Below are 27,943 nucleotides of genomic sequence, written 5' to 3' on the forward strand. Positions count from 1 at the left end.
TATGATATATTTGTAATTAATTAAAGAGCGTCCCAATCAATTTCGACTGAAGGACACTTCCACAGAGACAAACTCTCACTCTCTCCCCAATTCCATCCTCCGTCGGAAAATGACTCCGACGAGAAATCCAAAGAAGCAATCTCGCCGGAATCCGACGACGACGAATATGAAAGGTCCTCCGGCTCCGCCTTGGGCCCCAAAGCCACCGCCTTGTCCTCCGTCGGACCTAGGCCTTTGCAGATCTCGGCGAGCTTGACGTCAACAGAGGATCGGAGAATCGAGTCAGCGGCGAGGTGGTTTCGGAGGTGAGGGAAGTTGAGCCTCGCTAGGTCTCCCCGGAGCTTGAAGGCGGCTCTGTCGTAAGCCATGGCGGCTTCCACGGCGGTCTGAAATGTTCCGAGCCAGAGCCGAGTCCGATTCCTCGGCAATCGGATCTCGGCGACCCATTTTCCCCAGTGCCTCTGTCGAACGCCTCTGTAGTTCTTATTACCACCCTCTGACTTGACCCGTTTTGTTTGACCCGATTTGGATTGGAAGAACAAGAGCGTGTTTAGGTCCGGGTCGGAGAAGATCGGTGGCGTTGGACTTGGAATGAAAGGCGAGAGAGATTTGGTCAACTCTGACCATGAAGCTTCTGTGTTATTCGTTTGGGTGTATGTGTATGTATATATGCCTGTTGTAGTAGTTGTTGTTGCCATGGTTTTTTTCTTCTTTCTAAAACGAAGCTGTTTTTTGAAGGACTAAAATGAAAAGAAAAGAACTTTGTGGGTTTGTTTGATAGTTTTTCAAGATTCTTCAGCTTTTGTACCTCTCTCTCTCTCTCTCTTCTTTGTTTTGCTCAATAAAATTCCTTCCGAGTCTCTATTTATACTATACAATATTCCTACCTCTCTCACGCTCTACGATGTTTTGACTTTTCTAATGTTTTTATTTAATTGATTGATACGTCACGCTCATCACGAATTTTAAAGATGCTTTTTTATATTTTATTTTCAATTAACGCTAGCTAATTACACGTGTTAGACTGTTATTCGCACGCAACTTTTGTTTGAGAGCACCATTTATTTTTGTCGTTTCTCCAGTAAGGACTAAACGAGATAGTGTTTTTTCGTGCACATTACGATTTGTTTTCATTAATTTTTTTTTGCTGAATAGTTTTGGACTAAGCTCATATTTTTACGAAACAACACGTGCGTTTTTCTAAAAAAAAAGTATATGAAGTTATACTCTACTTAGACCAGTAATGTGGGAGACTATTAATCCAATTTTAAGTAGCTCAAACTCAATTGTCAACTGGCAGTTCTTAATTTTAATATTTTCTTTTTTATTTGTTAACTATAATAGGTTAAGTTGGACATTTTAGTTTGGGTTAAAGTTAAAGTTAAACACGTTGATTGTTAAAATGGAACAATAATTTTTTTGGAAAATATTATGTCTTCTTTAAATTTTATTGAAATGCAAAATTTATTCCCTTAATTTTTAAAAATATCAAAATTCACCTTCAGCATTATTATTAATATTGAATTTGACCTTAAATTACCATTAGTCATCAAATCCATCCTTAATCTTCGAAAGTGTTGAATTTGCCTTGTTCCTAGATTTATTAAATCAGCTAAATTTTGGCTGTTTGAAGGATAGGTTTTGATATCACCAATCTCTCAAAAATGTATTAATGTTAAATTTATCAATATTACCTAAACCTAGTACACATGGGTTGTTAATTTATGTTAACTCTAATCACGATTGTGAAATCCGTCATTCTCTTGAAGCTAAAGTATGATTATTAAAAGGGAGTTAGTAAACAAGTGTAAGGATTAGTGAAAGGTTTTTTTTTTTTTTAGCAAATAGTCCTTGAGTTTTTATAATTGTATTATTTTGGTCCCGGACTATTTTTTTGAGCATTTGAGCTCCTAACCTATTAATTCAATAGTTTTGTTGTTCATTTTAGCAAAACAATTAATTAGTTTTTTATATATACAATTTAACACCTAAAAAACTTAAAACACATATATAAACTACATGTAAATATAAAATTTCGAAAGAGAAAAAAAAAATACTAAATCAACAAGTTAAAGACCAATATGCTTCAGAAAAAGTTAAAGACTAAAATAGCACGATCATAAAAATTCAGGGACTATTTGTGCCAATTAAAAAAATATAACAAATATAAAACAATACTAAGAGGCTAAAGGTGACCTTGATTTCTAATATAAATCGGATGTTTTGGGGTTAAATTGACCCTTATGTTTAGGGTCACAGAATAATGGAAATGACTTGACAAATAAATTGCGGCGCCTTGGTTATATTGTATGTATATAATAAGCTTTGGTATTTTATTGAAACTAGATATGGAGAAATGACCTTTGGATTTTTCGTTCTATCATTTTATTTTTGGCTTTAGCCAAGAGCCAATTTGACTTAGTTACTCGAACTCAGTTACATCACTCTATTGGGGTTGGTAAATTTGACCATGGTAAATATGTCATGCAAATTTACTTTACAGGAAAAAAACTACGACATGATGAAGTATTTTAAAATTGGGAAACGATAAAGTAGTTATAAATTAGTTCAACAAACCTTAATAACATCATTATATAAAATTAGTTACTCTCTTGATTTTTGCCTTTTTTCCATGTATTTTCCAAGGTGGACACCATTATCAAACCACGTAAAGTACATCTTCTCTATTAATATTTTTATATATAGTTTATAAGTTAATTACACGCAATACTAATACATGTGGTTAGTGGTCTTTCAAATTACTTAACGTGGTATTAGACGGTTGTTCAATTTAGTTATTGTAATTGATGATTGAGCAATTGATTTGATTAATCAACTATCAATCAGACAATAACTGAAATAAGTAAAGAACAAAAAGAATTAGTAACCATATTCGGTGAAATACACCTACTCGAAGGGACTAATACGTCCAAGATGAAAAGCAATCTACTAACTCAAAATAGTCAAATGTATAGAAATATTAAGTTTGACAAAACTCTCATTTGCAAATACTTTCGTCTTTGACTTTTCTCCAATGGATTTTATATGACTGACTTCTTAATCTCTCGCAAAATCTAATAAGTCAAATTCTCCAAGCAATCTGATTTTATACGTCCATAAATCTCGGAACCAAACAATTTGTTTAGTTTCTATTTTTCGCGCAGGAGGAAAAGACATAAGTACCCTGATCACTTATTGTTACTTGAACAACACCTTGACGCTTTGACCTTGAACAACTGTTGCAGAATGTTTTGCCAATCTAAAATTTATGCCACAAAAGATTCAACAGTCTTAAAGCTAAAACAAGATAAATCAATATAGAGCATAGTCCTTAGAAATTGAACTCCGCGAAAAGAGATAATCCGATATAAACGATACCTATATTGATTTTAAAATTTATTTACTCATCATCGTGTATGATTCATAATTGGAGTCAACATGTAAATTAGTTTTTCTCCATTGACTTGGTCACTCCCAATCAATGATTACATTATCGAGTCTAGTCAATAAAAATGCTGATCAAAATCTTAGAGAAACTTTAAACAAAAAATTGACCAAAAAAATTATTTACCTACGAAATGTTGATTGTCAACGAAAAATTTATAATTAAAACAGATTACAAATGACATAAAATTACTTGTAATCATGAATTTTTTATTTATGACTAATTTTAGAAAACAAAAAATCATTACAGACAGTAGAAGATTAAGATATCAATGAAGAAAAGAAGTAGGGTCAGCAAGAAAAGAAAAAGATTATCCAAATATTAAGAAAATTCATTAACATTGAGCAATGAGTAATGCTATTTGGCACGAGGCACGATTTTAAACTATTCACTCAGCATTTAACACGTGGATGTTTAAAGCTTTTGGGTGGGGACGTGACAACTCTTGAGTGGGTCGTTAAAATTCGTGACCCGTGCCATAAATTATTACTGTTAAGCAATTGAAAAACAAATAAAAAAAACTAAGAGGAGAGTTAAAAATCTAATATCAAACATCAGATGTTAAGGATACAATATATACATATATATCTCAATTGTTATGTATTAAAGGGTTGATGAAAATATAAATGCAGGTATAACACAAAACAATTAAAGCATAGATAAATGGGTTCAATATTCTAACTCTTAGATATAATGGAATAAATGGAATATAATAGTACATTCTAAATGAGTTTAAACCACATGTATTGTGAATGAAGAAAATGAGAAAAATGTTATTTATAATAGTCTTAATCTATAATAGTTTTTTTAAAAATTACGTAATTTCATTTGACTCGTGAATTTTAGTTGAAAGAGAAGGTTTTTATAAACAGAAAAATACTATCCCATTATTCAATTTTATACATATACAAATTATCCCTGAACAAAATTACGTTAAAAAAGATAAATGATATTTCACAATCATTCGATTATAAATTAGTCAAAGACAACCACAAAATTTCCTATCTAGAAGTTACAAAGAAAAATAGATAATCAATCACTGAGCACTTAGCTTGCTTGTTGCAGAAACTAGATTAAAAGACATCCATTCATTTCCCAATCACCGCCAAAAGAAGGATAGAACTTCACAATTATTAAGACTAGTTGACTTAATATAGAAATTCTAGCACCACAAATAATTGCTAGCTAGCATTAACATAATTTAATGGCCTAAGTAAGCATATATATGCCATCCAGTTCAATGGGAGCCTTCACTTGCACCACCCAAAGCCAATTATAAACAAAATGCTATGTTACAGATTAAAAAAAAATAATAATAAAAAAAAAATAATGCTATGCTATAAGACCAACATCTTTTTAAAATATTTGACTTTTGAATCACTTAATAAACTAAGAAACGTGTTTGTTAGTCTTTCTTGTGAAAAAAAAGTTGTCAATCAATATAGTGGGAAGCCAATGACTTTTTGAGGAAGAATATGTATTAATACGTTATAGTAAGCTAGGAAGGATAATTTACCAATATAACCAATTTCAAATATGATTTTAAGGATGTATTTAACGTTTGTTAAATTTTGTAATCTAGTTATTTAGAGAAATAAACAGTTAAAAATATCATAAATACTTTTATATAACATAAATCATATAAATCAATTACTTATTAAACCTTATCACGTGTAAAATAAACAAAATTAACTAAAATTAACTTAAAAAAACTTATCGCGTGTAAAATAAACAATAATAAATAAATAAAATATTATAGACTATTAAAAGTTAACATCTATTCTTTTTTTATTATTATTATTGAAAGGAAAAAAAGTTGACTTATATTAAAACATTGACTATATGTTGATGTTAGCTGATTTTAATAGAGAATAATATAGTAATTTGCTAAATAAATAATAAATCATCATTTGTGATTAAATTTGAAACTTAGATGAAACGTTGACTAAATTGCAATATCAACGTTTCAAGTGGCTTAATCCGATTAATTTTTCTTAGAGTAATCAATCAATCTTATGCCCAAAAACTAGTCATTGGCTATATTGTTCATTTGTTCTATAAGCAATAATTGAAACATAATTTTTTAGTTTGAAGACTTAGAAGATAAATGACGAACCACCATGGAGAAATAAAAGCTAAAACTTGGATAAGGCCACTAAACTCAACCTAACTATTATAACTATAAACTAGTTTGTTTTGAAACTTAAAAACTCATCAGTCACATCCACCACTTACGAAAAGTGGGAGATAACAAAATAGAGAAGTACTATTGGTTAAAAACAATGAAATAGTAAGGTCAACCAGCGCACTAAATGATTATGGGTTATCTCCGAATGAAACAAAATGTATTAAAAGAGTTCATTGAATTATTCAATGTTTTGACTACCAAGATAGTCAACTTCCACTAACGAGTGCAATAGTGGATCATCACCTTTATGGGAAAAGAGATTCTCAACCAATGGCTGTAACGTGAGACCATAAAAATGCACATGAAAACATGTGATATTGTTATGGATTTTATTACAAGTCCATAACTTGTGTTGTGTGTGTATTAAAATTTCAAAATAAAAAACATATAGTTGTCGAATGAGATATGGACCACTACCAAAATGCACTGTGAAACCGAATTGTATTTAAATTTCATACCATCATGTTAGTGGAGACATTTTCCTGTAATGGGTATTATTACCATGCAGAAGGAAAATACCACACCTAACAACTGAGCGAATTCTATAATAAAGTTTAAACTTGAAACTTATCACTTCGCACTTGTTCAATTATGTCAATGCCTCCACTACTTTAATGGCGTCACGCCAAAGATATTTTCATTCCGATAAGGTCTCTATTTTCTATACGGTAGTAGCCTGCAAAAGAATATGTCTAATAATAAATAAATAAAACGCCTCTAGAGTTGGGACTTTCAGACTCCTACTATGTTTTTCAACTATTCCCTTTAGATGGAATGTTAAAGGTCAATCAACACACGTATCTATGCAAATACTCTGTACATCCATCGCTATATTAGTCCTAAATTGATTCTATATAACCAGAAGCAAAACCATATAAAGACTACCTTATGAACTTCCAATCTGGTGTCTTATATAAATATCATCATGAGCAAAATCACCACCTAATCTCTCAATTCATAGAAGCCAACGAGTATTGTAATACAAAAACAATTTTTTTACATAAAACAAACGGTAAATTTACGAGAATATTAGTAATAGAAGTATTTAAAGCATTGACAGATTCAAAGTACAAATAAAAAAATGAGTATGTTAAAAGATCTTCAATTTTATAGGAGTGGCTGTAAGAAATTTGGAACCAGTAAGTCAATAGAATACATCCAAACCAACGAGGTTTGATCGCTGATGTGTTCATGTCATTGTAGGACAAGAAACCCGGTAAAAACATGCAATTAACCGATACGTTACAGACATGTGAAAACATTGATAGAACTACATCCCGCGAAACAACAAGGCAAGAACTACGCATAGGCATGCACTTTCAAACTGTGTTTCATTTTAGAGAAACAATACTGAAGTGAAGTGACGAGACAGCCTTGTATTTGCTACGGAAAAAAGATAGGGATTTCGGAAGCATACTAATGGTTCTGAGAAGGCGTTGCGTTGATAATCTCCAGATCAGTCTTGCAGTTCTCTCTCAATTCTTTAAGCATTAGGAAACTCGCTTGCTGTTTGAGAAGAACCCAAAAGGACCGATCACATTACAATCAAGCAACATTAAAGATAGAAAAGATAGTGCAGATAAACAAGACATGAGAACACAAATTTTAAGCGAGCGATGTTAATGAAAAATCATACTTACAAGCTGATTGTTTTCGTTGCGCAAAACATCTTCCATATGACAAAACAGTAATTTCCATTGACCGGTGAGATCGGATTCGAGCTTGGACGATTTGACAGGATTTGCTTGACCAAGACCAGCATCGGTCTCTGCTCCCTTGCTACTCCCCTGAGCCAAGGCATTAGCTTCCTTTTGGCTCCTCTTCAAGGCTAGAGAAATACAATAGGAAACCATGTCATGGCAACGAATGCAAACGGGTCACTTAGAAATCTCATTCACTGAAAAGAACAAAACCTTTAATACTTACCAGAAATTCGACCCTTTATATCTTGGTACTGCAGGTCCGACCATATATAAGCAGCTACAAAAATTTAACAAAATCAATCACTTAATGAGACCTTTTCTATGCCAAGCACATTAATCACCGTTGTTACTACCTTTCAAGCAAAAAGAACAGGAACAGTTTTTCAGAACGTCCTCGTCAACATTTACACACCGCCCCAATTCGTGTGACTGAGAACCCTGACTCGGAAACTTTGACCACTCGACCGAACTGGGCTTTTTTGACCCGAGCCCGAGACCCTCTTCTTGGCTCTCCTTGCAGACTGTGACCGTCGGGCCCACTACAGTCACAACGGGGTCGGTCAGGCCCGCATCGGAGGCCCGGCGCCGGCAAGCCTCGTTCCAGAGATCAGTCCACGTCGAAGCGTCGCCGGATTCTCGAGCGACTGAGACCTGAGAGCCCGTGATCTCGACTGAGCCCTCAGTCTCGGCCGAGCTGGACGAGGATCGGCATGGCTGTTTGTCCTTGTTGTTGTTGTTGGACGTGGACAAGCTCGGCTCAGCTGGGTGGGTCCCAGCTCTTTCCTGTATGAATTGCTTGACCTCTGTACGAAGCTGCTTTGCAAATCGCGAGTCAATTTCAGAGTTCTTTCTGCTTCCGTCTAAAGATTTAAGACCGGAAAAAACCGAGAAGTTCCTCTTGGCGGGGCGGTTCGTCAGATCGCCAAAAACAGCACGGGTTTTTCTTACCCCGTCGGTCGAGCCATCTTCGCTCATCTCGTAACTCACCGGATTGCAAAATGAATCAACAGATACTGTAAAATCAACCGAGTTTTTTTTCACCAAATTCACAGTATGAGCCTATAAGCCGGTCAATTTCACAAATACTTTAAAACGAAATGACGATTGAACAGCCTAAAAAAGGCGGTCAGATTCATAAATAATTTCGCTGGAACCCAAAATGATTCAACATGTATCGTAAAATCAACCTAGTTTTTTCACCGAATTCACAGTACGAGCCCTAAATCTGGCCAATTTCACAAATTATTTCAAACGAAATGACAAGTGCGATAATAATGGAAATTACGAAACCCTAGAAACCGAAGAGTACAAAATCAAATCAAATCGAATCAACATATGAATAAGGAACTGACCTTGAGATTTCGGAAGGCGATTTGGATTGGAGGCGAGATATTAAGGGAAAGAAGAGAGTGAGTTTGAAGTTGGATTAGAGAGTGTTTGTTTTGAAGGAAAAGGCGCGAGAATAGCGCTTTCTCAGTCTCAAAAACACCCCCAAATTAATTAAAAAATAAATGATTCAATTCGCTCAGAGAAAAAGAAGAAACAAATTCCAAATAATTCTTTGGCGGGAACAGAGAGGGTCTAACCCGCCTATTCAAAATCTTCATTGTTGTAAATCGGGCCCCGTTAATTTTAAGACCCATTATACAGGGCCATCATTTTCATGCAGTATTGCTTATTTTAACCGTATTTTGTACTTTATCGCAAGAATAGCGTTCTTAAACTTTTTACGCCAAAAATAGCGTTTTTTAGTTGTAAATTTTTTTCAATGTTTTAAAAAAAAATTAACTTGTTTACTGTTTTGAGCTGCTATTTAACTTTAAACTTTCATTTGTAAGGAAAATAACTATTTACTGTTTGAAAAATGCTATCTTTGAAAAGGTTTAAAGTAACGGTTATTTTAAAAATATTGTACTTAAAAACGCTATTTTATAATATTACATATTTTGATTGATTTGTAAGGCATATGACACAGATGATTACTAGGATCTTGCAATTTGTTTCGCGGAAATTACTGAAATAACGGATTTGTGATACTTTACGAAAACAAATGAATTTTTTTTACAGCTTTACGAAAATAATGGCTTGTACATTTTTAGTACCAACATGTCATTATTCAATGCGTTCAGTATTTAAACCAAATCCATGAGATACAAAAACGCGCTAAACTCCGCGTCATGTCGGAGCTCGAACGCCCGTGGGGAGCCGTCTCCGCCATTGCTGTGGCTCCGAATTGATATCGTTATATTCTATACAAACCAAATCTACGATATGCGAAAGGGCGCCAAACTTCGCGCCGCCACGTCGGAACTCGAACAGCCCATGGGAGATCGTCTCCGCCGTCGTCGTGACTCCAAAGCTTACAATATACAATAATCACATTATCAGTATATTGTATACAATATTTTTCGTTGTCGTCGTGGTTCCGACGCTAACAATATACAATAATTCGCATTATCATTATATTGTTTACAATATCTCCACCATCACATAATTCCGACGCTCCTCTCCGACTCTAACTGTATACAATAATCACATCATCAATATAATGTATATAGTATCAAATAATTAGTATATTGTATACAATAACTAGTATGTGATTACATAAAATATATATGATATATATATATATATTACTGGTTAAATTATATATATATATTATATATAAATCATATACCGTATACGTTAAGTTTATTAGACAAGACAATCAGCCCGATAAAATAAGTCATTGTTGGAGAAAAACTTAAGAGCAAATGTGAAATAAGCGAATGACAAAAAACCACCATTCACATTTAAAATTCATTGTTTTGTAATCCAACCAAACATACCATTTTGTTCTTTTTTTCCCCTTCATTCATAAAAAAAAATTGAGGCACACACATTCGATCTCCTCCCAATTTTTTCCCGTACGATTATTATTATTATTATTATTTTCATATTAAATCATGCCATTGTGCGGACTTTATCTCTCATCACTTGTGGCTCCAACCACTACCGTTTTGCCTTGGACTATGTGGAAGGCTAGTGCATATGGACTTTGCTGCTTTGTCAGAAAAGCGGTCCAACAAAAGTAGTCATAGGCGGTTGCACAACGTGGTTGGTGTCAATGGACTCCATTTAAGGTTGTTACAGTTTAGTGGCCTATTGGCGCGGTGGATTTTTTTGTCATTGATGTCGGGTCAATAGTTTGGGGGTGTGTTAATGTTATAGCATCTCCAATGCAAACAACTAAAGTTGCTTTATTGCTTATTTGACAATACCATATCATTTTCATTTTTGCATATTAATATTACGAGTTGTAATGATTATGAAAAAATAATCAATTCTAGCACCAATGCCAACTATTTTTTAATATAAAAAATAATAAAAGACTAAACACACCAATATCTTGAATAGAGTGAGACCCACTTTAGCAACTTTTGGTGTTATTATCATTGAAGTATTTTTATGTAAAAGATATCACAAATGTTTATATGGATAAAAATGCATTGGAGATGCTCTTAGGCGCGGGCTAAACTTGGCAACGGATCTCATGGTCGCCGAGTCTCGATAGCTCATACTTTCCCACACAACTCTACACCTTTTTTTTCGTTGTTATTGTGTTATTGACACTTTATTTTGTCGATGCGAATTCTTTTTATTTTGTTTTGAATCGGAGTACATATAACTATCTTTCACTATCTCATTATTAAAGTACTATGATAAGTGCTCAAATTTTAGTGTGCAGTTTGTCCTTCATTTTGGAATAATAATGCATATAAACGAGCAAACACATATACTCAGTTTAATTGTATTACTATGTTCTACAACTTTATCTATGCATATTTTATTCACATTTTAATATAATAGTTGTTGACACGCTTTTCACCAAAGTTAATATTCACAAATTTGACAAAAGAATTTGTTTTATTTAAAACAAAAAAGGGCCAAGTTTTTGTCGGGATTATGAATCTTCTATGAAATTAAAATGATCTATTTAATTAGGAAACACAAACAAAGCAAAGAATAACCTATTTCTAAATGAAAAATAAGAACAAAAGATTTGGAGTTCAAGGAAGGTTGTGGAACATGTGCATATATACGGATAAATAAAGTCAAATATCATAACGGTACTTACACATGCATGTTCTTTTATTAGTCTTAAAATTGTAGAATATAGAGAGATAAACTGGAAGTCGGAGCTCTTTGAATTCAAAGCAACAAAAAAGAACAATAGTTAGGTAGCACATAATTACCCACTTGGAAGGTATTGTTCTTTGCTCATTAATATGTTTCATCTGTAATTTTATTTTACTTTAAAGCAATGACTTGCATTTACCTCTGTTGTCGGAGTATTGGTATGTGGTAGTTGTATAGCTCGGAGTTCCCTTATAAACCAGCAGTTTATTGCTTCATCTTGTACGAAAAAATATATAGAAAATTTATGAAACACCCTACTTATGTTATGAATGATACTATTGGCTAATATATATTTTTTTCTATCTCAAAAAATTATTTCTTTAATAATTGTAACTACTTCTATAAATACTATTTACGCGAGTATGTTTTGTAAGAGGCTTCAAGAGAACTCGTAGAAACGTAAGTATCATTGATTTCATTTATTATTTCCTAAAAAAAAATCATTTATTGTCTTTTATAGGCGATTTGTTATCCATTTATATATGGTTCGACATGTGACATCCACATCGTAGACCACCACATACCACCAACCAACTTAATTATAATCTATATGCATTTGAAATTTATTTAAAAATAATAGAAGTTTTTTGCGTATACTAACGAGCCACGAAATTAACGTAACATAGAAGCAAAAGATCCCAAAGCCCAAATGCCAAATTTTTTTATATTATCCTGTATCATATAGAAACTAGCCTTTATAATCAATTAACCGGAAATTTCTAATTTTATTTTTTAGAATATGAGACGTATTCAATTAACCCAAAAAAAAAAGAAGAAGACAAAAACTGAACATGGTATGACATGTAAATAACAGAAACACAATCTCATCCAAATCCTTCTAGTTTTTACGTTTATCCTCAACAATATTATTGAAAGGCGCGCCAAAAAGAACCATTGCCAAATTGAGACCCAATTACCTCGCGCCGCGTGTCAAATATAAAAAGAGCCACGTCACAAATCGTCGCGTATAAGTAATACAACAAACAAAACGAAGCCACACTAAGTCAATTCAAAGATAATCAAATCTCCCACCCTCTCTCTCTCTAAAAATGGAAAACACCGACGACGACCGTGATCGGACGGACGAGGAACGATCATCGCTGGCGCTACGCCGAATCGAACGGCTCTCCTTCCACCTCTCGCCGGGAATCCGAGAACCCGCCGGAATCGACTTCCAGCTCACGGCGGCTCCGGCGACGAAGTTTACCTTCAGCCCCGAAAACCTCGCGGCGTACATGAGGTGTAAGCACAGAGACTTGCAGGAGAGAGTCTTCGAGTTCTTCGAGTCACGACCGGATCTCCAAACTCCGGTGGAGATCGCGAAGGACGATCACCGCGAGCTCTGTATGAGGCAGCTCCGAGCGGTGGTTCGTGAAGCCGGAATTAGGCCGTTGCAGTATTTGATCGACGATCCCGCGAAGTATTTCGCCGTTCTCGAGGCCATCGGAAGCGTTGACATGTCGCTCGGGATCAAGACCGGAGTTCAGTACAGGTAACGGAATCGATCGAGTCGTTTCTAAATTTAGATTACGTTTTGAGCTTGCTTGTGAGTTTATATGAAACAAACTCAGGTGAGAATCCGGCGATCGAGCGTTATCAGCTCGGTAGAAAATTGGTTTATGAGTGAAAAAGACTATTTCTCTGTCTGATTTATTCTCAATGCAACCCCAATTAGAACATTCTAGAATCTTAAAGGTGTATAATGGTTTTGAGAACCAATTTCTTTGTTATTTGGACAGTCTTTGGGGTGGCTCTGTGATCAATTTAGGGACTAAGAAGCATAAGGATAAGTACTTCGATGGCATTGAAAGTATGGAGTATACGGGCTGTTTTGCAATGACTGAGCTTCATCACGGTAAGTTTTTCACTTCGAGCATTAATGCTTTCTTGTCTAATTGCGTTTTACAGAACTATTTGAGTTGAAACAAGACACATCTTGAAACGCCATAACTCGAGATATCATGTCATTTGACTCTACTGCGTGTTAAAGAATTTTGGTGACCTTATTGTGTTTGGTTGGCCTGAAACGGTGCGTCAAAATCGCAAGATCTATCTGTGGCTATGGGGATTGTGCCCCGCAGACCTTAATATTTTTCTTGTTCATCTCTTTCTCTTTTGTGTTTTTGGCTTCTTTTTATTTTCAATTAGTCTCCAACTGTAACCTAATTTTTTACACCAAAATCAGAAGAAACGCGAAATAGGCTTTGATCCAAAATCCCAAACTCCAATCTTTAGTTAAGTTTTTGGAACTCCTAAAAAGAGAGATGGAGAGGCAGTTGTGTGAATTTTTCTCCTCTGTCCATTATTTTTACTCGTAAAAGAGTTCTTGCGTATTCTATTGTAGTTTTTGGTATCGCATTTTTAGTGGTAGTTTACTTGTAATTTACAACAACAGTATATCAGAATGTCTAATGTAAATAAGACTAGTATTATGAGCTAGGAGTGAGTGACACTAATATGATTCCTTTGAATAGAGAGATATTTCATAAAACCTTTTTTTTTCCCCTGATTGTATGAAATTTAAGGTTCAAACGTACAAGGCATCCAAACAACCGCGACATTCGATCAAATCACTGACGAATTCATCATCAACACTCCGAACGACGGAGCCATCAAATGGTGGATCGGAAACGCCGCGGTCCACGGGAAGTTCGCCACCGTCTTCGCCAAACTGATGTTGCCGACCCATGACACGAGCGGGGTCTCCGACATGGGAGTCCATGCATTCATCGTCCCGATAAGAGACATGGAGACCCACGAGACCCTCCCGGGGATCGAGATCCACGATTGCGGCCACAAGGTCGGCCTGAACGGCGTCGACAACGGAGCGCTCCGGTTTCGCTCGGTCCGCATCCCCCGCGAGAATCTCCTCAACCGCTTCGGAGACGTCTCTCGGGATGGAAAGTACGAAAGTACCCTCCCGACGATCAACAGACGCTTCGCCGCGACCCTGGGCGAGCTCGTCGGAGGGAGGGTCGCCCTGGCTTACTCCTCCGTCAGCGTGCTCAAGCTCTCCGCCACAATCGCGATTCGGTAATTGATAAGATTTTAGCAGTTGCAGGGTATTGTAATAGTTAGTAGATAGTCAGTGGTTTAGAATAGAATATCTAGGAGTAATGGCAAAAGGAAAGTTCAGTTACTTCATAGTAATTGGCCTAATGGAATCATAATCTGTAGGGTTCGAACCTGCGACAAATCAACTAGGAGCACTTTTTTATCGCAATAGATAAGGGCTTCTACCGAACTGAACTAAGAGTCCCTTTTTTTTGTATCACAGTAGACAACGACTGTAAAGAAAAACACACACTAGACTGGTATTGTATTTGTAAGACCTAGTAGATATATAGCCATATGAAATATTGGATTTTCCATTTAGTAGCCTTTTGTAAGTTTTTAGTAAATGGCCACGAAATATTATTTGCAAGCCCAAATTGTCGTAAATAACCTATAAAACTTACAAAGTTTAATGTGAAACACAAGGGCAAATCTGAAAATCAGAAACTATCCAGAAGATGCCACGTCACCATCATGGCTATTAAAATTTACAAAAGGTTGGCTATTTAGCAAATCTCTTAGTTTAGGTGGCTTGCTTAGTTATAAATTTGTTGTATCAGGATTTCACAGTTCTGATTACCAAAGGTCTTATCAGGTACTCTCTTCTCCGGCAACAGTTCGGTCCCCCGAAGAAGCCGGAGGTGGCGATCCTCGACTACCAGTCCCAGCAGCACAGGCTGATGCCGATGCTGGCCTCGGCGTACGCGTTCCACTTCACCACCGCTCATCTCGTGGACAAATACTCGGAGATGAAGAAGAGCTCGGGAGACGACGAGCAGCTCGTAGCGGACGTCCACGCGCTCTCAGCGGGTCTCAAGGCCTACGTGACTTCGTACACCGCCAAGTCCTTGAGCGTCTGCAGGGAAGCCTGCGGCGGCCACGGATACGCTGCCGTTAACCGCTTCGGAAGCCTCAGGAACGACCACGACATCTTTCAGACCTTCGAGGGCGACAACACCGTGCTCTTGCAACAGGTTATTGCTTTCGTTTCTTCATTTGAGTGTGATGGGACCCGGGTAATTATGAACACAAATAGATACTTCTATTGATAATTGAATCGAAAAATTACACCAAAACAACCTACAATTTGATAATTTATGATAAAATTAAACCCCTAATTTTCACTCAATATTTGCCTATCTTCCCATTCCGAGTCCTCTCACACTTATAGCATATAATTGATTTAACTAGCTCGTGATTCCTAATTACAGTAGTGCCTTTAGGTCCAGTAATCAACAATATCATTTTAAGAAGAAATTGTTTACACTTGTAGTCTAAAAATGAAGTTGTGACACAGGTCGCTGCTGATTTGTTGAAGCAATACAAGGAGAAGTTCCAAGGCGGTACACTCACGGTGACTTGGAAATACTTAAAAGACTCGATGAACACTTATCTCTCTCAGCCGAATCCGGTGACGGCTCGATGGGAAAGTGAAGAGCATTTACGAGATCCCAAGTTTCAGTTGGATGCCTTCAGAGTGAGCCTTACAATTCTTGTTCTTGCTCCTTTTCGTATCTCAAATCCATACAGCTCAATTTCTCAATTTACTATAATTTCTTCATGCAGTATCGAACGTCTAGATTGCTTCAAAGTGTTGCCGTGCGGCTTCGTAAGCACTCAAAAACTCTGGGCGGGTTCGGTGCTTGGAATAGATGCTTGAATCACCTTTTGACTCTCGCTGAATCGCATATCGAATCCGTACTCTTAGCGAAGTTCATCGAAGCCGTGCAGAAGTACATTTTAATCTCAATCTCTCTCTCTCTGTTCATCAAATTTTCTTAGCTTTTGCGATCGCAATGTCCAAATGTTTCCACATTTATGTATCAGTTGCCCGGATCCAAACTCTCGCACGGCCCTGAAGCTTGTGTGTGATCTCTATGCATTGGACCGAATCTGGAAGGACATAGGAACATACCGCAACGTGGATTATGTGGCACCGAATAAAGCCAAGGTATAAGTTACTCCGAATAGTTCTAATTCTTCAGTATTCTGATCCTGGAGTTCTGAAGTGGAACTTTGTGTTTCGTTTTTCCAGGCGATTCACAAACTGACCGAATACCTGAGCTTCCAAGTGAGAAACGTTGCTTCTGAACTCGTCGATGCATTCGATCTTCCCGATCAGATCACGAGGGCTCCGATCGCAATGAAGTCGAACGCTTATGCTCAGTACACGCAGTATGTTGGATTCTAGTGGTGCAACAACTCATAATGGAGCAAAAGATGATGGTCAAGAAATGAGTGTGGATTAGCAAGGGAAATGTCAGTTTCCTGATACTTTATTTTATTTTTACCACAAGGTAATTTAGATGCATACAGTATTACAGTGAAATTAAATTATAGAGCTCCGTGAAGCATGTATTTGCAACAAAACCAGGTTGCAAACCTACCATTGTTACACTGTATTACTACCAACTTAATCATCATAAATAAAATTCATTGTTTTATTTCATCAACCTAAGTATGTTATAGAGTAAGGGAGTGTTGTTCGTTGTATGAAAACCTAAATTGCCCAAAACTCTTAATTCCCACTTTTCTCTCTCAAATGTTAGGACAAAAACTAAAAATAAAAATAAAAGTTGCAAGCTTCAAAATTTACACAATCTATTTCCTCCACCAAAAAAAAAAAAGGAAAAAAAAGTAGACTGATCAAAAGCGAGATCTAGAGTTTGAATAGGCCACCCGAGCATCCTCGTTTTTCTGCTTGAGGTCCTCGTACATTTTAAGAGACTCCTCTGAGAATTTAGTCAGCTTATCAAGAACCTTGGTCAAAGTCCCTTGGATAGAACTCATCGGAGAAGGAGAATGAGAATGAGACTCGTTCTTCTTCTTCTTCTCCTCCTCCGCCGCGGGCGATCCAGCGCTCTTAGCCTCGTCCTCGTCTTCCCGGAGATCCTCCAGGAAGGCCCAGATGGCGGCGGTGAGGTCATCGGACGGCAAGGTCCTGATCGCAGCCGTCCAATCGCGGACGAGGACGAAGATCGGAGGGCCCACATAGCGTCGGGGCGAGAAGGGCGGCCTTCTTCTGGTGGAGCGCTCGCGCGGGGGAATGATGCTGTGGTGGAGCCAAGCGTTGAGAGACTCGACGTAGGAAGCGAGGCTGTTGATCCAGTCTGCGAAGCTCACGCCAAAGCACTCCACTTCTTCCATGAGCTGCCTGTGGGCGTCCCCGCGGGGAGTCCCCGCACCTGCGCTCTTCGTCGAATGGTACGCCAGCGATATCGTGATGTACTGCGCGTGGTGGCATTCCAGCATCGACTTCCACATCCGTATCATTCTGCAACAAAAAAAAAAAAAAAAAACGAGAATCATTCCACAGATTAAGTTTTTCGATTTCACGAGGAATTGTTCGGCTCTCAGGGTCTGTCATAGACGTACTGCGGCATAAGTTTGTTATTTTTTTTATTTTTTTAAATTAGCTCTATAATCTATAAATAGGGAAGATCATAAGAAGAAAGGCATTTACATGTTTTAGCTGTAGGATTTTCTAGCTCTCGAATTACTAGAATAGATATGGAACTTTTCAATTTTCAATGGTGAATTCTATTATAGTGCTAAAATTGGTATATTTTTCTCTTTGAAAGGAAAAGGGTATGATATTAAATAGTTTCTTGAGATTGGAAACTGCTTGTATACAGTGCTAAATTTGGTATAATTCCTCTATATTTTGCTACCCCTTAACTTTTTAGGAAAACAAATACAATTCTAATGGAGCTCCCAGATTAAATTTGGTGTAATTCTCTTACCCGTGAGTGAGTTCGACGAGCTGTGGATGCAATTCGTCGTCCCTCATCTTCTCGATCCGCTTTGATATCGAATCGACGGACTGGATGGCGACACGTATCCGAGAATGCAGGTCCTTCACGACCGATCGGGTCTTGTCGATCACTTGACTGCTGTAATCCTTCGCAAACATGATCCGGAGCTGCTCGCACCTCCGGTCGTACTCCTTCCTGATCGATTCGCTCGCCTACACACAACCACCGAATTCGATCACAAGGTAACTTTTTTTTTTTTTTTTTACGGTGCATATTTGAATTACTTATTATGATTACGTACCTTGACTTCGTCGTAGAGCTTCCTTTCCCACGCGAAGAGGCGATCCAAGGTCGAGGAGTGACTCCCAGCGATCATAGAGAACTCCTCGGCAAAATCGCTGCCACTGTCGTTTCCGTCGTCCTTTGACGTCAGAGGATTTCTCGACGACGACGATGTCGTTCTCTTCCATGTGATCACCTTCACTCCCCCTTGTTCTATAAAAAATACATTTCAACTTAAATATATCGTTAATTTTATAAAAAGAGAATAATCAAGTTCTAAATTTCTAATATATACCTCGTTTGTGTTCTTTTTTTTGTTCAAGTTTCTAGTATGCTGAAACACATAATTTGCTTCTAAATTTGGTTCTAAGGAGTAACATAATAAACCACATAGCAACTATTGGTGGAAAAAAAAAGGAACTTGCCGTGAGACGTGAGAGCGGAATCTCGGTGACAGCAAACAATCTGCAACGCCTGAAGAAACGCCAGCGGCGACGAGGACGATCTCCCAGCTGTCAACAAACATTCACGATCAGCGACTTTTTTCGAAAGAAAACCGAAAAGGCAAATTCGAATGGAAACCGACCTTTGGCATCGGAAAACCCGACCCTGATCTTGTTCCCCTCGAGCATCCTGGCCGTCTCTTTCCCCGCCTCCGAGGCCCTGAAGAATCTGTGCTCGATATCCTTAATGCTCGACAAGTAATCCTTGGCTCGGTGAGTGATAAACTCCGACGGATCTTCCCTCTCCTCCACCGCCGCCACATTCTTCTCCGCAACCGGCAGCGGCGGCGGCGGCGGAGGCGGAGACGCTTCCTCGAACCTCGGCTCCGCGAAGCGGAAGCTGCCATCGTTGTCGTCTCCGTCGAAGAAGTCCCAAGACCCGTCCGGGGGCGGCGGCGGCGGAGGCGGCGGCGACATCTGCATGGGAAACTCGTCGGGGCTGAGCGTGACAGTGACGGTTTTGGTGGGCCCGGAGTTCATGTAATTGACGGTCGTGGCAGCGGGGCCGAGAGGGGAGTCGGGGAGGTGCGAGGACGGGGACGGCGAAGAGTGGGAGATGGAGAGAGAGGACTCGGCGGCGACGGCCTCGGCCTTGGCCTCGGCGTGGCGGCGGAGAGCGACGCCGAGCTGGCGGAGAGACTCTGTGTACGACACGTGGCTGGCGGCGAGGGAGTATCTGGAGTCTATGGCTTGCTTCATGAACCGCCGTCTCTCTCTGCACAGCCTCAGGGCTTCGTCTTTCTCGCCCTTTGAGTTTGAGCAACCCATTCTTTCTTTCTGATTCCGAAAACTACCTAGCACCCCATTTTTGATCGACCGGAATCTGAAAACACTCTCAGAAAGCCCTTTTCTTTTCCGACGAACGTGGGAAAGAAAAAAAAAACAAGAAGTTTTCTTTGTTAGCAATAGCTAGGTTGGTCTCGTAAATTTGCAGGGTTACTAATAAGCAAAATGTGGATAAGAGGAAGAAGAAAAATACCTTCTTCAAGCAAATGATAGTTTGGTGTGAAACAGAGCGCATAAACCCTTTTTTTTATGTTCAACAAAGGGGCTTCTTTTTTATTTTTTCTTTTCCCTCCTTTTTTTTTCTTTTCTTTTCCTTTCCAAAAATGAAAAATGAGAGTTACACAAAGACTCTTCTTTTAACAAAATGTGAGAGAGAAAGAGCTAGCTGAAAATAGGAAGAAGAAAAGGAGAGACCATAGAACGGAGAAAGACGAAAGAGAATACAGTGTGCCGAAAAAGAAATGAAATTTAGTGAGAGAGAGAGAGAGAGAGAAAGAGAGGGAATCTACTACGGTTGGTTGCATGAGAAGAAAGGACTAACCTCGACTCGGATGTGTGGAAAAAGAGGAGTGATTTTTGGAGCTTTGATTTAGAGAGTAGAATGAGTATATCATTTAATTGCTCTGTGTGAATCTTAGTTGTTTCAATTAATATTACAACTACAACAACATTAGTAATAATAATAACATGTTATTTTAAGAGCCAAGGCCGAAGATCGTACTCCTTTGATATTGCAAAACAAAAAGCCAAATGGTACCATGCGCATATTTAAGAAGAAAAATGAAGAGGAGATGGCATTTGGTGCTCTGTCAGAACGAGAGAAAAAAAGGGTGTGTATTATTAGCTGCTATTTTATTGGGAAATGTGTATTCTAAAAGTACTGAATTGCCCTTCTTCAATCTTTCTTTCCCCTTCCCTTGAGCCTCTCCAACGGCTCCTTAAAATCCGGCTTCTTTATTTTTCTTTTTTTATTTATTTATTTAATGCCTTTCTTCTTGATATGTTTTTTAATCAGCCAAATGAAACTGTCCCAAATGAAACTTTAAGATATAAGGAAAATTTATGAATAATTAGTTGCTATTCGATGAAAAAGTCTGTTTAAGATATAAATTTGGGAGTTTGGATTCCAATTTAATCTATTTTAAATTTACTGGAACTCCGATCTTTAATGAAATCGAATACTCTGATCTAAATAGTTCCAGAATTCTGACCAAATTAGAAAGAAATATTTTGTTCCGGCTGATAACAATATTTGTAGTATCTTTACAAATTCACTACATTTGCATATGATATATATGATGATTTAAAAAAAAAAAGTGTTTTTAGATTCAGTTTTTGGAAAAAAACTGTTTTTTTCAAAAACTGATAGGTGTTTGATAAACTGTTTATATATCAGTTGTTGCTGATAACAAAAGTTGATTTAGTGTTTGATAAAATAAATATATTATAGTAAAATGACTAAAATAGATTTGTTCTTAAAAATTAAATAAAAATTATTAATATGATTATTTATATGCATATACATGAATAATATTTTTTTCTAAAAAAAAATCAAAGAGAAAAAAAGATAACGTATCAAGACAAACTACTATTGGACTCCAATGGCCAATGACATTCCAATAAAATGCACAGATCATTTTTTAACAAGTTTCACTCTTAGATAGAAAAAAAAAAGATAAGACAGAGAGAAAAATTATGTATTATGGTACAAAAATTCTCACAATTTATGAAGGGATCTATAATTTAAAATATCATACAGATGACTTAGAAACACTTTGTACGAATATATCACGGTAATTTGTATAGCAAACTTAAAATCACTTTTTATAAAAGCTAAAAATCATAATTTCTCTATCTCATATATAAAATCTAAAATCTTTTTTGAAGTTTTTTGTAAAAACAGTTTTGTCAAACACAAAATAAGCAGTTTAATTTTTTCTAAAAATAAAAACAAGGCATTTTAATCTCAACCAAACGCAACCAATATTTATTTTTCTGAGGAAACACAATATTATTTCAAGTTGTAAAATATTTAAAATTAAAATCTAATGATAACACATCATTTCAACATATGGATGACGATAATAAACACTAAACTCATAGCAACTCTATGGCTTGTTACAATGAATACGCTTTTATCCAAAAAAAAAAGAATGTCTGAAAATATATATGGCTAAAACTCTAATAGAAAAACTTGAAAGATGGATAATTTATCTTAAGAATTAGAACACACCAATTAAAATGCATATCCTTAACAACACAATATGCTAGTTCATATGTTTGAGATTCTTATATTTAAAATAATCAGTAATTTTGTATTATTTGTTTTCTCTCTAGAATGAGGACACGTAGTGTAATTCTTGTTTTATTCTTATATGTGTTTACCTACACTAAAATAGTTTTGTTTTATTCTTTATTTTTTTATTTTTATGCGTGAAAAATTGCATCATAGTTAAATAGTGTTAATTTGAAATCACCATGAGATGAAGACTTCGCGCTTAAACCAAGTTAAAATAGTGATATAATTATATATAAATATACGTATACATGTAGATGTACACAATCTAAAAATATTTTGTCCAAGTATAAATACTATTTCTTTTGCTAGCAGAAAGAAAGAGAGACAATACATATATTTGTACTTTTATATTTCTTCGCCGTAAAAGCCGAAGAAATTGAGGAAAGAAACACTGCATATTTTTTAAATATATATGCAACCTTTTTGTAAGACTGCTAATTTAGTGGTCGTGTTGTGTCACTTGTGTTGTATTGATGGTACACCACATATAGTGGGAGGATATACGTTATTTCTTTAACAAAATGTAAGAACATATTATTATGATCAAAACTTTCAGAGAATATTCTTTATTTCTTTACACCTGACCGTTTTTTTTAATGAAAATTCCCGTAATTAATTGAAACAATATAATATATATAATAATATAATGCTACACGAATCTTTACTGGTGACATGGAATGCATAAGCAGTAATGCCTTTGATATCACTGAATAAAATTTGTTATACTTTCTCAAAAATAATATTATTAAATTTGTTAAAGTGTAAGAGATGGTTTATCACTTTATCTCACTGTAAAGAACCATCACTCCCTGCTGATTTCAAGCTCTATGATTCATCCAATTCCGAATCCACATATTATTGTCTTTTTGGGACACTTCTCATCTCTTTTATATTAGAATTTGTATTGTCCATATTAACGATGTATATTTTATCAGATTTCATATGTGTTATTTATATATGTGCTTACTCACATAGTGCTATATACAATGGTGGAGCCACATGGAACATGGAGACTAGGGGTCAATGCCCCCATGAATTTTTCAAAATTACAAATTTTACCCTAAATTTTTATATTTTTTTATATTTCTAGCTGAGATTTGTATAAATGTTATATTTGTTTTCACTTATAAATTTAGAATTTATTTCATGAGGCTTAATGTCTGGCTTTGATTACAAAAATAACCTCAACTCTCTTGCCCTAAGTGGGTGACGAACACATGTTGGATAACTTTTCGAGAAATAAAACAATTTTCCCGAAACAGAAAGGCATGTAATTACATGGCACCAACGATACCCTCATGACATTTTTTTGCGTAAAATATATAGGCGACTAAAAGAAGTTAGGAGAGAAAGGATTTTTGAATCTGTACTTCCAATCTCAATTCAATCAAAGAAAAATTAAGACAAAGATCTAAATAGTGAAAGCATATCCGAATATCAAAATTAAGACAATTGTATATTTTTATGTTTACACTTATTAGTAAAAGTGTCAAAAAAACATAATTTGATTTATTTTGGTCAAAAAGATCAAAATTGCTATTACTTGTGATCATTTTCCCTATGATTTGTTTGTTACGATTACGAGACATTAAGTCAAGCCCAAATTTTGAATTCATTTCAGTTTGACCGTTTATAAAGGAATAGCCAAGAAAGGAAATACTAATAACTACCAATATCTACTGATACTATGAACGTATTATTTTAAAAAATGTTTAAAACTTTATGACCCAAAAACTAGGAAAGTCAACAATAAATTAAACCAAAAGGATAGAATAGTAAAATGAGTTATTTAAAACTGCCTAAAATATTGATAATGACTAGTTATTTCAATAAAATAAAAGATTGACTATTTTTTAATTGAGTTAATTTGAAGTGACATAGTCTGTGTAATTTCTCTTTATTTAATAACATTAATAGTCCCAAAGTTATTCTAAAAAAGGAGTTTAAACTACTTATTAGTATTACAACCAAAAATGATTGAACAACCAAAATAAAATCACATTTGCTTGCCACAAAAAGACATGGTGGACATAAAATGCCTAGAAAAAAAAATTAAACATTTTAAACCCCTCTGATACAAGTTCAGGTCTTCAAAAAAAAAAAAAAAAAAAAACGAACATTCGAACATAACTAGTTCTCTCCTTAATTGTTAAACACGAGTCACAACAAGTTCCTTGATATTTCAATGGTGACAAACGTAACTATAAACTTTTAAAATAGAACACAAATGCTCTTTCCGTCTTAGTATTTAATAGATTTAAAGGAAGATGAGAGTAATTTCGTAAATATGGTATTTTCTTCTTCCTCTGATCTTTCTTCTTATAGTCCTTTTTCATATTTTTCTTCTCTCTGGAAATAATTGCTTAAAATTTATGTATACGTGGGTGTTAAACAAGCTGGAATTCTAAATTACATGACTGAATGCAATAAGCCACGTCAAACAATTGAGTTGGATATAAACAAACGTCTAACTAATTCTAATTAAATAGTCTCAACAAACATATTTGACAATTTTTTTTCTTTCTCAGTTTATCATTTAATTTTACAATTATGTATATATGGCTACGTGTGTACATCAGCTGAGTGTAATCAGTTTCAATTAATTTCAATAATTATTTATTATATATTAACGAGGAGAGATATATATTTTTTGTATTATGAAATTATATAATTAATATTTAATTAGTTTTAATAAAAAAATATTAATTTTTTAATAAATTTGAAGTTGACACGTATTTTTCTAGCCAAATTAACCATTTAGATAATTATAGCGCAACTAAAACATAACATCAAGTATTTTTGTCGCATGAATTTTTTTTTTATCATTTTTTTTTTATATAAATATGATTTTTAAAAAAATGTTTAAGTGTTTTTTTTTTTTTTTGCACAAGTATCCAAACTTTGTTTTTTATGACGTTTGGTCTTGAAACGAAAAAGTCAATGGAAATTTGGAAAATGAAAAAGGCAACCGAAAAAATGTGAAAAAGGAAATTATTATAAGACAATAGTCCATAAAAACCTACGAATCATAAAAGTAAAAAAAAAAAAAAAAAAAAAAATTATCTAATACTCCCAAATATAAGTACACGATGAGTTTCGATAAGCAGCACATAAAAAAGAAAAGTTAAAAAAAAAAGACTAATAAACATAGGGTTATTGACGCCAATTTGAATCTCTAGTCAAATCCCAAATTCCCAAAGTCCCAAGTGGAAGAACTAGATATTGCTTCTTCATTTCGATCATTAACTATATCGCTTAGAAGAACCAGAGGGGTGATCATGTTATGGTGGGCCCCAAAAATCTCGGCATCGTCATAATAACTCGTACTCGCATAATCATAATTCTGATCATAAAAAAAATCATTACGTTGATTATCATCGTTGTTATCATTACTAAAACTACCCACACTCAAAACTTCTTCATCATTCTTCCTTGAAGTCTTATATAGGATTGGATCAACACAGCTGATTTCACGATCACCATCGAGATCAATCAACGCACAGCTCTTTCTCTTCTGTTGACCGTTGACTATTTTCGTATTACTTGACTCTCCATCGTCGTCAATAGTGAGGCATTTGTTGGTCAACTTAGATAGCTCGAGCTCCTCTTGGTTGACCACCTTTGACCAGACCGCGCTGTCCTTCGCCGTCATCTTCCCTTGCAAGCACTTCGACCTTCCGACGAGCCGCCGTACACGGCCGAGATCCGGCGACATGTGCTTGATCACCGCCGTCAAAACCCCGACCTTCCACACCTTCTTCAGATCGTGCGGCTTCCGGTACGGCGGTCCTCCGTCGTCTCCGGCGACCGGCCACCACGGCGGAGCCAAACCCTTCTCCAGAGGAAACTTCCTCTGCGGCGGCGCGCAGTGCTGCATCAACGCCGAGATTATCGAGCTGAGAGTCGTGTCTTGCAGCTCAAGCAACAGGCTCGCCGAGCTAGGAATAATTTTAGGGCCGTTACCTGGAAGTCAGGATGTAAAAAAGTTTTGGTAAAGTAATTGTATTTTTTTTTTTTTTTTGGATCGAGAAAAAATTGGGAGATATTTTTTTTTTTATGAAAAATAGAAGAAATATATAATTAAAATTGAAATACTACAAAAAAAAAAAAAAAATTATGTATAAAATATAGAATTTTTTATTTTTGTTTTACTTGCTTCCTTGACTTCAAATTTTAATTTCCTTACAAAAATGAATACCAAAACGTGGCCTAAGGGCTTCGAAGAAAAATAAGAGGAAAAATCTATATAATTAAAAAGTAAAATCCTACTTTTTTTTAAAATAGAGAATTTTTCTTATTCTCTCATTTTCTTTTTCTTCAAAGTTTAATTTCCATGATAAAATGGTACCAATTATATCCTCAGGACTTCGAAGATCCAACGGAAAGGAGAGCTCCGTGGAAGACGATGAAGAAGCAGCAGTGGCAGCGATGGCGAGAGGCGCGTGGCGGTCGAAGCTGACGTGTTCGCGCCACCATTGACGGAGGCTGTCGGAGGATCCGGTGACCGGCTTTCCGTTCTCCGGCACGATTCCATAGACGAACCCTTTGGCTTTACAAACCTCCATTATCTTCACCATGTTCCTCAGAATCGCGTCCTGAGCTCTCGCCGTCTTCTTTCTCAGCGACGCCGATGATGACACGTCGTGTTTGTCTTTGCAGAGTCTTCTCATCAGCATTTGGTCCTTCCACATCCTCTTCTTCAGCTCTTCGTAGCTTATTTCCTCTTCCTTCTCTTCCAACTCTATTTCCTCAGTATCTTCTGCTTCTCTAGGGTTTTCGGGGTCCGAGTAGTCTTCGAGGACCTTCATGATCACCACGAAAAACTATATATATTAAGAGAGATCAGACAAACAGTGATCAATAGTTTCAGTGTAGATATATATACTTAGTACTAGTGGTGTATGTATAGAGAGAGTGAACGTTTTTATTTAGTAATACAGAGAGCGAGTTTGATAAATTGTTTCGGTGAAGATGATCATATAAATGTGTGTGTGTGTGTTTGTGTATGACAAGATAGATATGGTATATATAGTGTAAATGCGTGACAGAAAATATAAAGGCGGTTTTGGATAAGATTTGGTCCGGCAGAGGGAAAAATTAAATTTTATGTTTTGTTGTAGGTCTGTGGAGAGGAAAATTATACAATACTATATTATATGTTTTGTTCTGAATATATTAGGAGGATACAAAATATAAGTGGTTCACCTTGGAAATTGGAATAGCGTAGTTTGGTTAGTATTGGGGTGATATATATATGTGGCAAGTAAATATTGGTGATGTGTACGCAAGTTTTTGACTGGCGGTGACTGAGTATATATGTATAACTACGAGAATGCATAACGACATAATCTAGCGGCAATTGACACTCTATAAAAGCTCATGCAAGACACGTGGAATGTATTCTATACTTCATAGTGACGTGGTTGAAAATTTAGAGATACTTCTAATTTTATTTATTTTTGTTAATTCCAAGAATTCATATCTGACCTCCGAGAGATGAATATTAATTAATTCATTTCTGCTCTTTGAATTAAATCATAACCCTCCGTAAATTACGTATGGTGTGTAATATGGGAAGGATCTAGATGTAGGGTTGGATATCATGGATAGGCGTATTACATGCATTTGCTATTGCTATTTTTTTGCGATTTTACATAGAAGTCGATTGTCATTAATAAAATGTATTATCGTTTCTTTAATTCATATGTATAAGATATTAAAAAATTCAAGTTAATGCCTCTCTTTTTTT

The 27,943-nt window shown here is 35.9% G+C and overlaps 4 protein-coding genes and 1 pseudogene across 4 annotated transcripts; 1 reads left to right on the top strand and 4 right to left on the bottom strand.

Moving 5' to 3' along the window:
• On the bottom strand, positions 1-868 carry LOC149399204 (ethylene-responsive transcription factor ERF060 pseudogene; annotated as a pseudogene).
• Positions 869-6,715: 5,847 nt separating this feature from the next.
• Positions 6,716-8,845, bottom strand: LOC149399205 (uncharacterized). Its single transcript, XM_089612647.1, has 5 exons — positions 8,689-8,845; positions 7,690-8,349; positions 7,560-7,613; positions 7,274-7,461; positions 6,716-7,139 (listed from the first exon to the last, which is right to left on the bottom strand). Exons 2-5 carry the CDS (start codon positions 8,309-8,311, stop codon positions 7,050-7,052), a joined length of 954 nt encoding a protein of 317 aa, XP_089468773.1. The 5' UTR covers positions 8,312-8,349; positions 8,689-8,845; the 3' UTR covers positions 6,716-7,049.
• A 3,669-nt stretch (positions 8,846-12,514) lies between these two features.
• Positions 12,515-17,018, top strand: ACX2 (acyl-CoA oxidase 2). Its single transcript, XM_089611420.1, has 8 exons — positions 12,515-13,007; positions 13,255-13,370; positions 14,041-14,548; positions 15,165-15,543; positions 15,867-16,046; positions 16,136-16,302; positions 16,397-16,520; positions 16,605-17,018. The coding sequence occupies exons 1-8, from the start codon at positions 12,565-12,567 to the stop codon at positions 16,758-16,760; spliced, it is 2,073 nt and encodes a 690-aa protein (XP_089467546.1). The 5' UTR covers positions 12,515-12,564; the 3' UTR covers positions 16,761-17,018.
• Positions 16,990-20,712, bottom strand: LOC149399207 (bZIP transcription factor, putative (DUF630 and DUF632)). The gene is made up of 5 exons (XM_089611421.1): positions 19,193-20,712; positions 19,032-19,118; positions 18,626-18,819; positions 18,313-18,536; positions 16,990-17,843 (listed from the first exon to the last, which is right to left on the bottom strand). Exons 1-5 carry the CDS (start codon positions 19,875-19,877, stop codon positions 17,216-17,218), a joined length of 1,818 nt encoding a protein of 605 aa, XP_089467547.1. The 5' UTR covers positions 19,878-20,712; the 3' UTR covers positions 16,990-17,215.
• A 4,557-nt stretch (positions 20,713-25,269) lies between these two features.
• Positions 25,270-27,172, bottom strand: LOC149399208 (putative ETHYLENE INSENSITIVE 3-like 4 protein). The gene is made up of 2 exons (XM_089613228.1): positions 26,543-27,172; positions 25,270-26,157 (listed from the first exon to the last, which is right to left on the bottom strand). Exons 1-2 carry the CDS (start codon positions 27,000-27,002, stop codon positions 25,370-25,372), a joined length of 1,248 nt encoding a protein of 415 aa, XP_089469354.1. The 5' UTR covers positions 27,003-27,172; the 3' UTR covers positions 25,270-25,369.
• Between the last annotated feature and the right edge of the window lie 771 nt (positions 27,173-27,943).

The sequence above is a fragment of the Urtica dioica genome, chromosome 4, assembly GCF_054948205.1.
Source record: "Urtica dioica subsp. dioica isolate 48M chromosome 4, U.dioica_male_clone48M_v1_H2, whole genome shotgun sequence".
NCBI lineage: Eukaryota > Viridiplantae > Streptophyta > Magnoliopsida > Rosales > Urticaceae > Urtica > Urtica dioica.

Coding starts and splice junctions, on each gene's coding strand:
- LOC149399205 (XM_089612647.1), bottom strand. CDS start 8,311: ATGAGCGAAGATGGCTCGACCGACGGGGTAAGAAAAACCCGTGCTGTT. Junction 7,614..7,689: donor CTGTTCTTTTTGCTTGAAAG/GTAGTAACAACG, acceptor AAATTTTTGTAG/CTGCTTATATATGGTCGGAC. Junction 7,462..7,559: donor TATAAAGGGTCGAATTTCTG/GTAAGTATTAAA, acceptor GTATTTCTCTAG/CCTTGAAGAGGAGCCAAAAG.
- ACX2 (XM_089611420.1), top strand. CDS start 12,565: ATGGAAAACACCGACGACGACCGTGATCGGACGGACGAGGAACGATCA. Junction 14,549..15,164: donor TCCGCCACAATCGCGATTCG/GTAATTGATAAG, acceptor AGGTCTTATCAG/GTACTCTCTTCTCCGGCAAC. Junction 16,521..16,604: donor TGGCACCGAATAAAGCCAAG/GTATAAGTTACT, acceptor TCGTTTTTCCAG/GCGATTCACAAACTGACCGA.
- LOC149399207 (XM_089611421.1), bottom strand. CDS start 19,877: ATGGGTTGCTCAAACTCAAAGGGCGAGAAAGACGAAGCCCTGAGGCTG. Junction 19,119..19,192: donor CGGGTTTTCCGATGCCAAAG/GTCGGTTTCCAT, acceptor GTTTGTTGACAG/CTGGGAGATCGTCCTCGTCG. Junction 18,820..19,031: donor TTCCGCTCTCACGTCTCACG/GCAAGTTCCTTT, acceptor TATTTTTTATAG/AACAAGGGGGAGTGAAGGTG.
- LOC149399208 (XM_089613228.1), bottom strand. CDS start 27,002: ATGAAGGTCCTCGAAGACTACTCGGACCCCGAAAACCCTAGAGAAGCA. Junction 26,158..26,542: donor AAGTCCTGAGGATATAATTG/GTACCATTTTAT, acceptor CCTGACTTCCAG/GTAACGGCCCTAAAATTATT.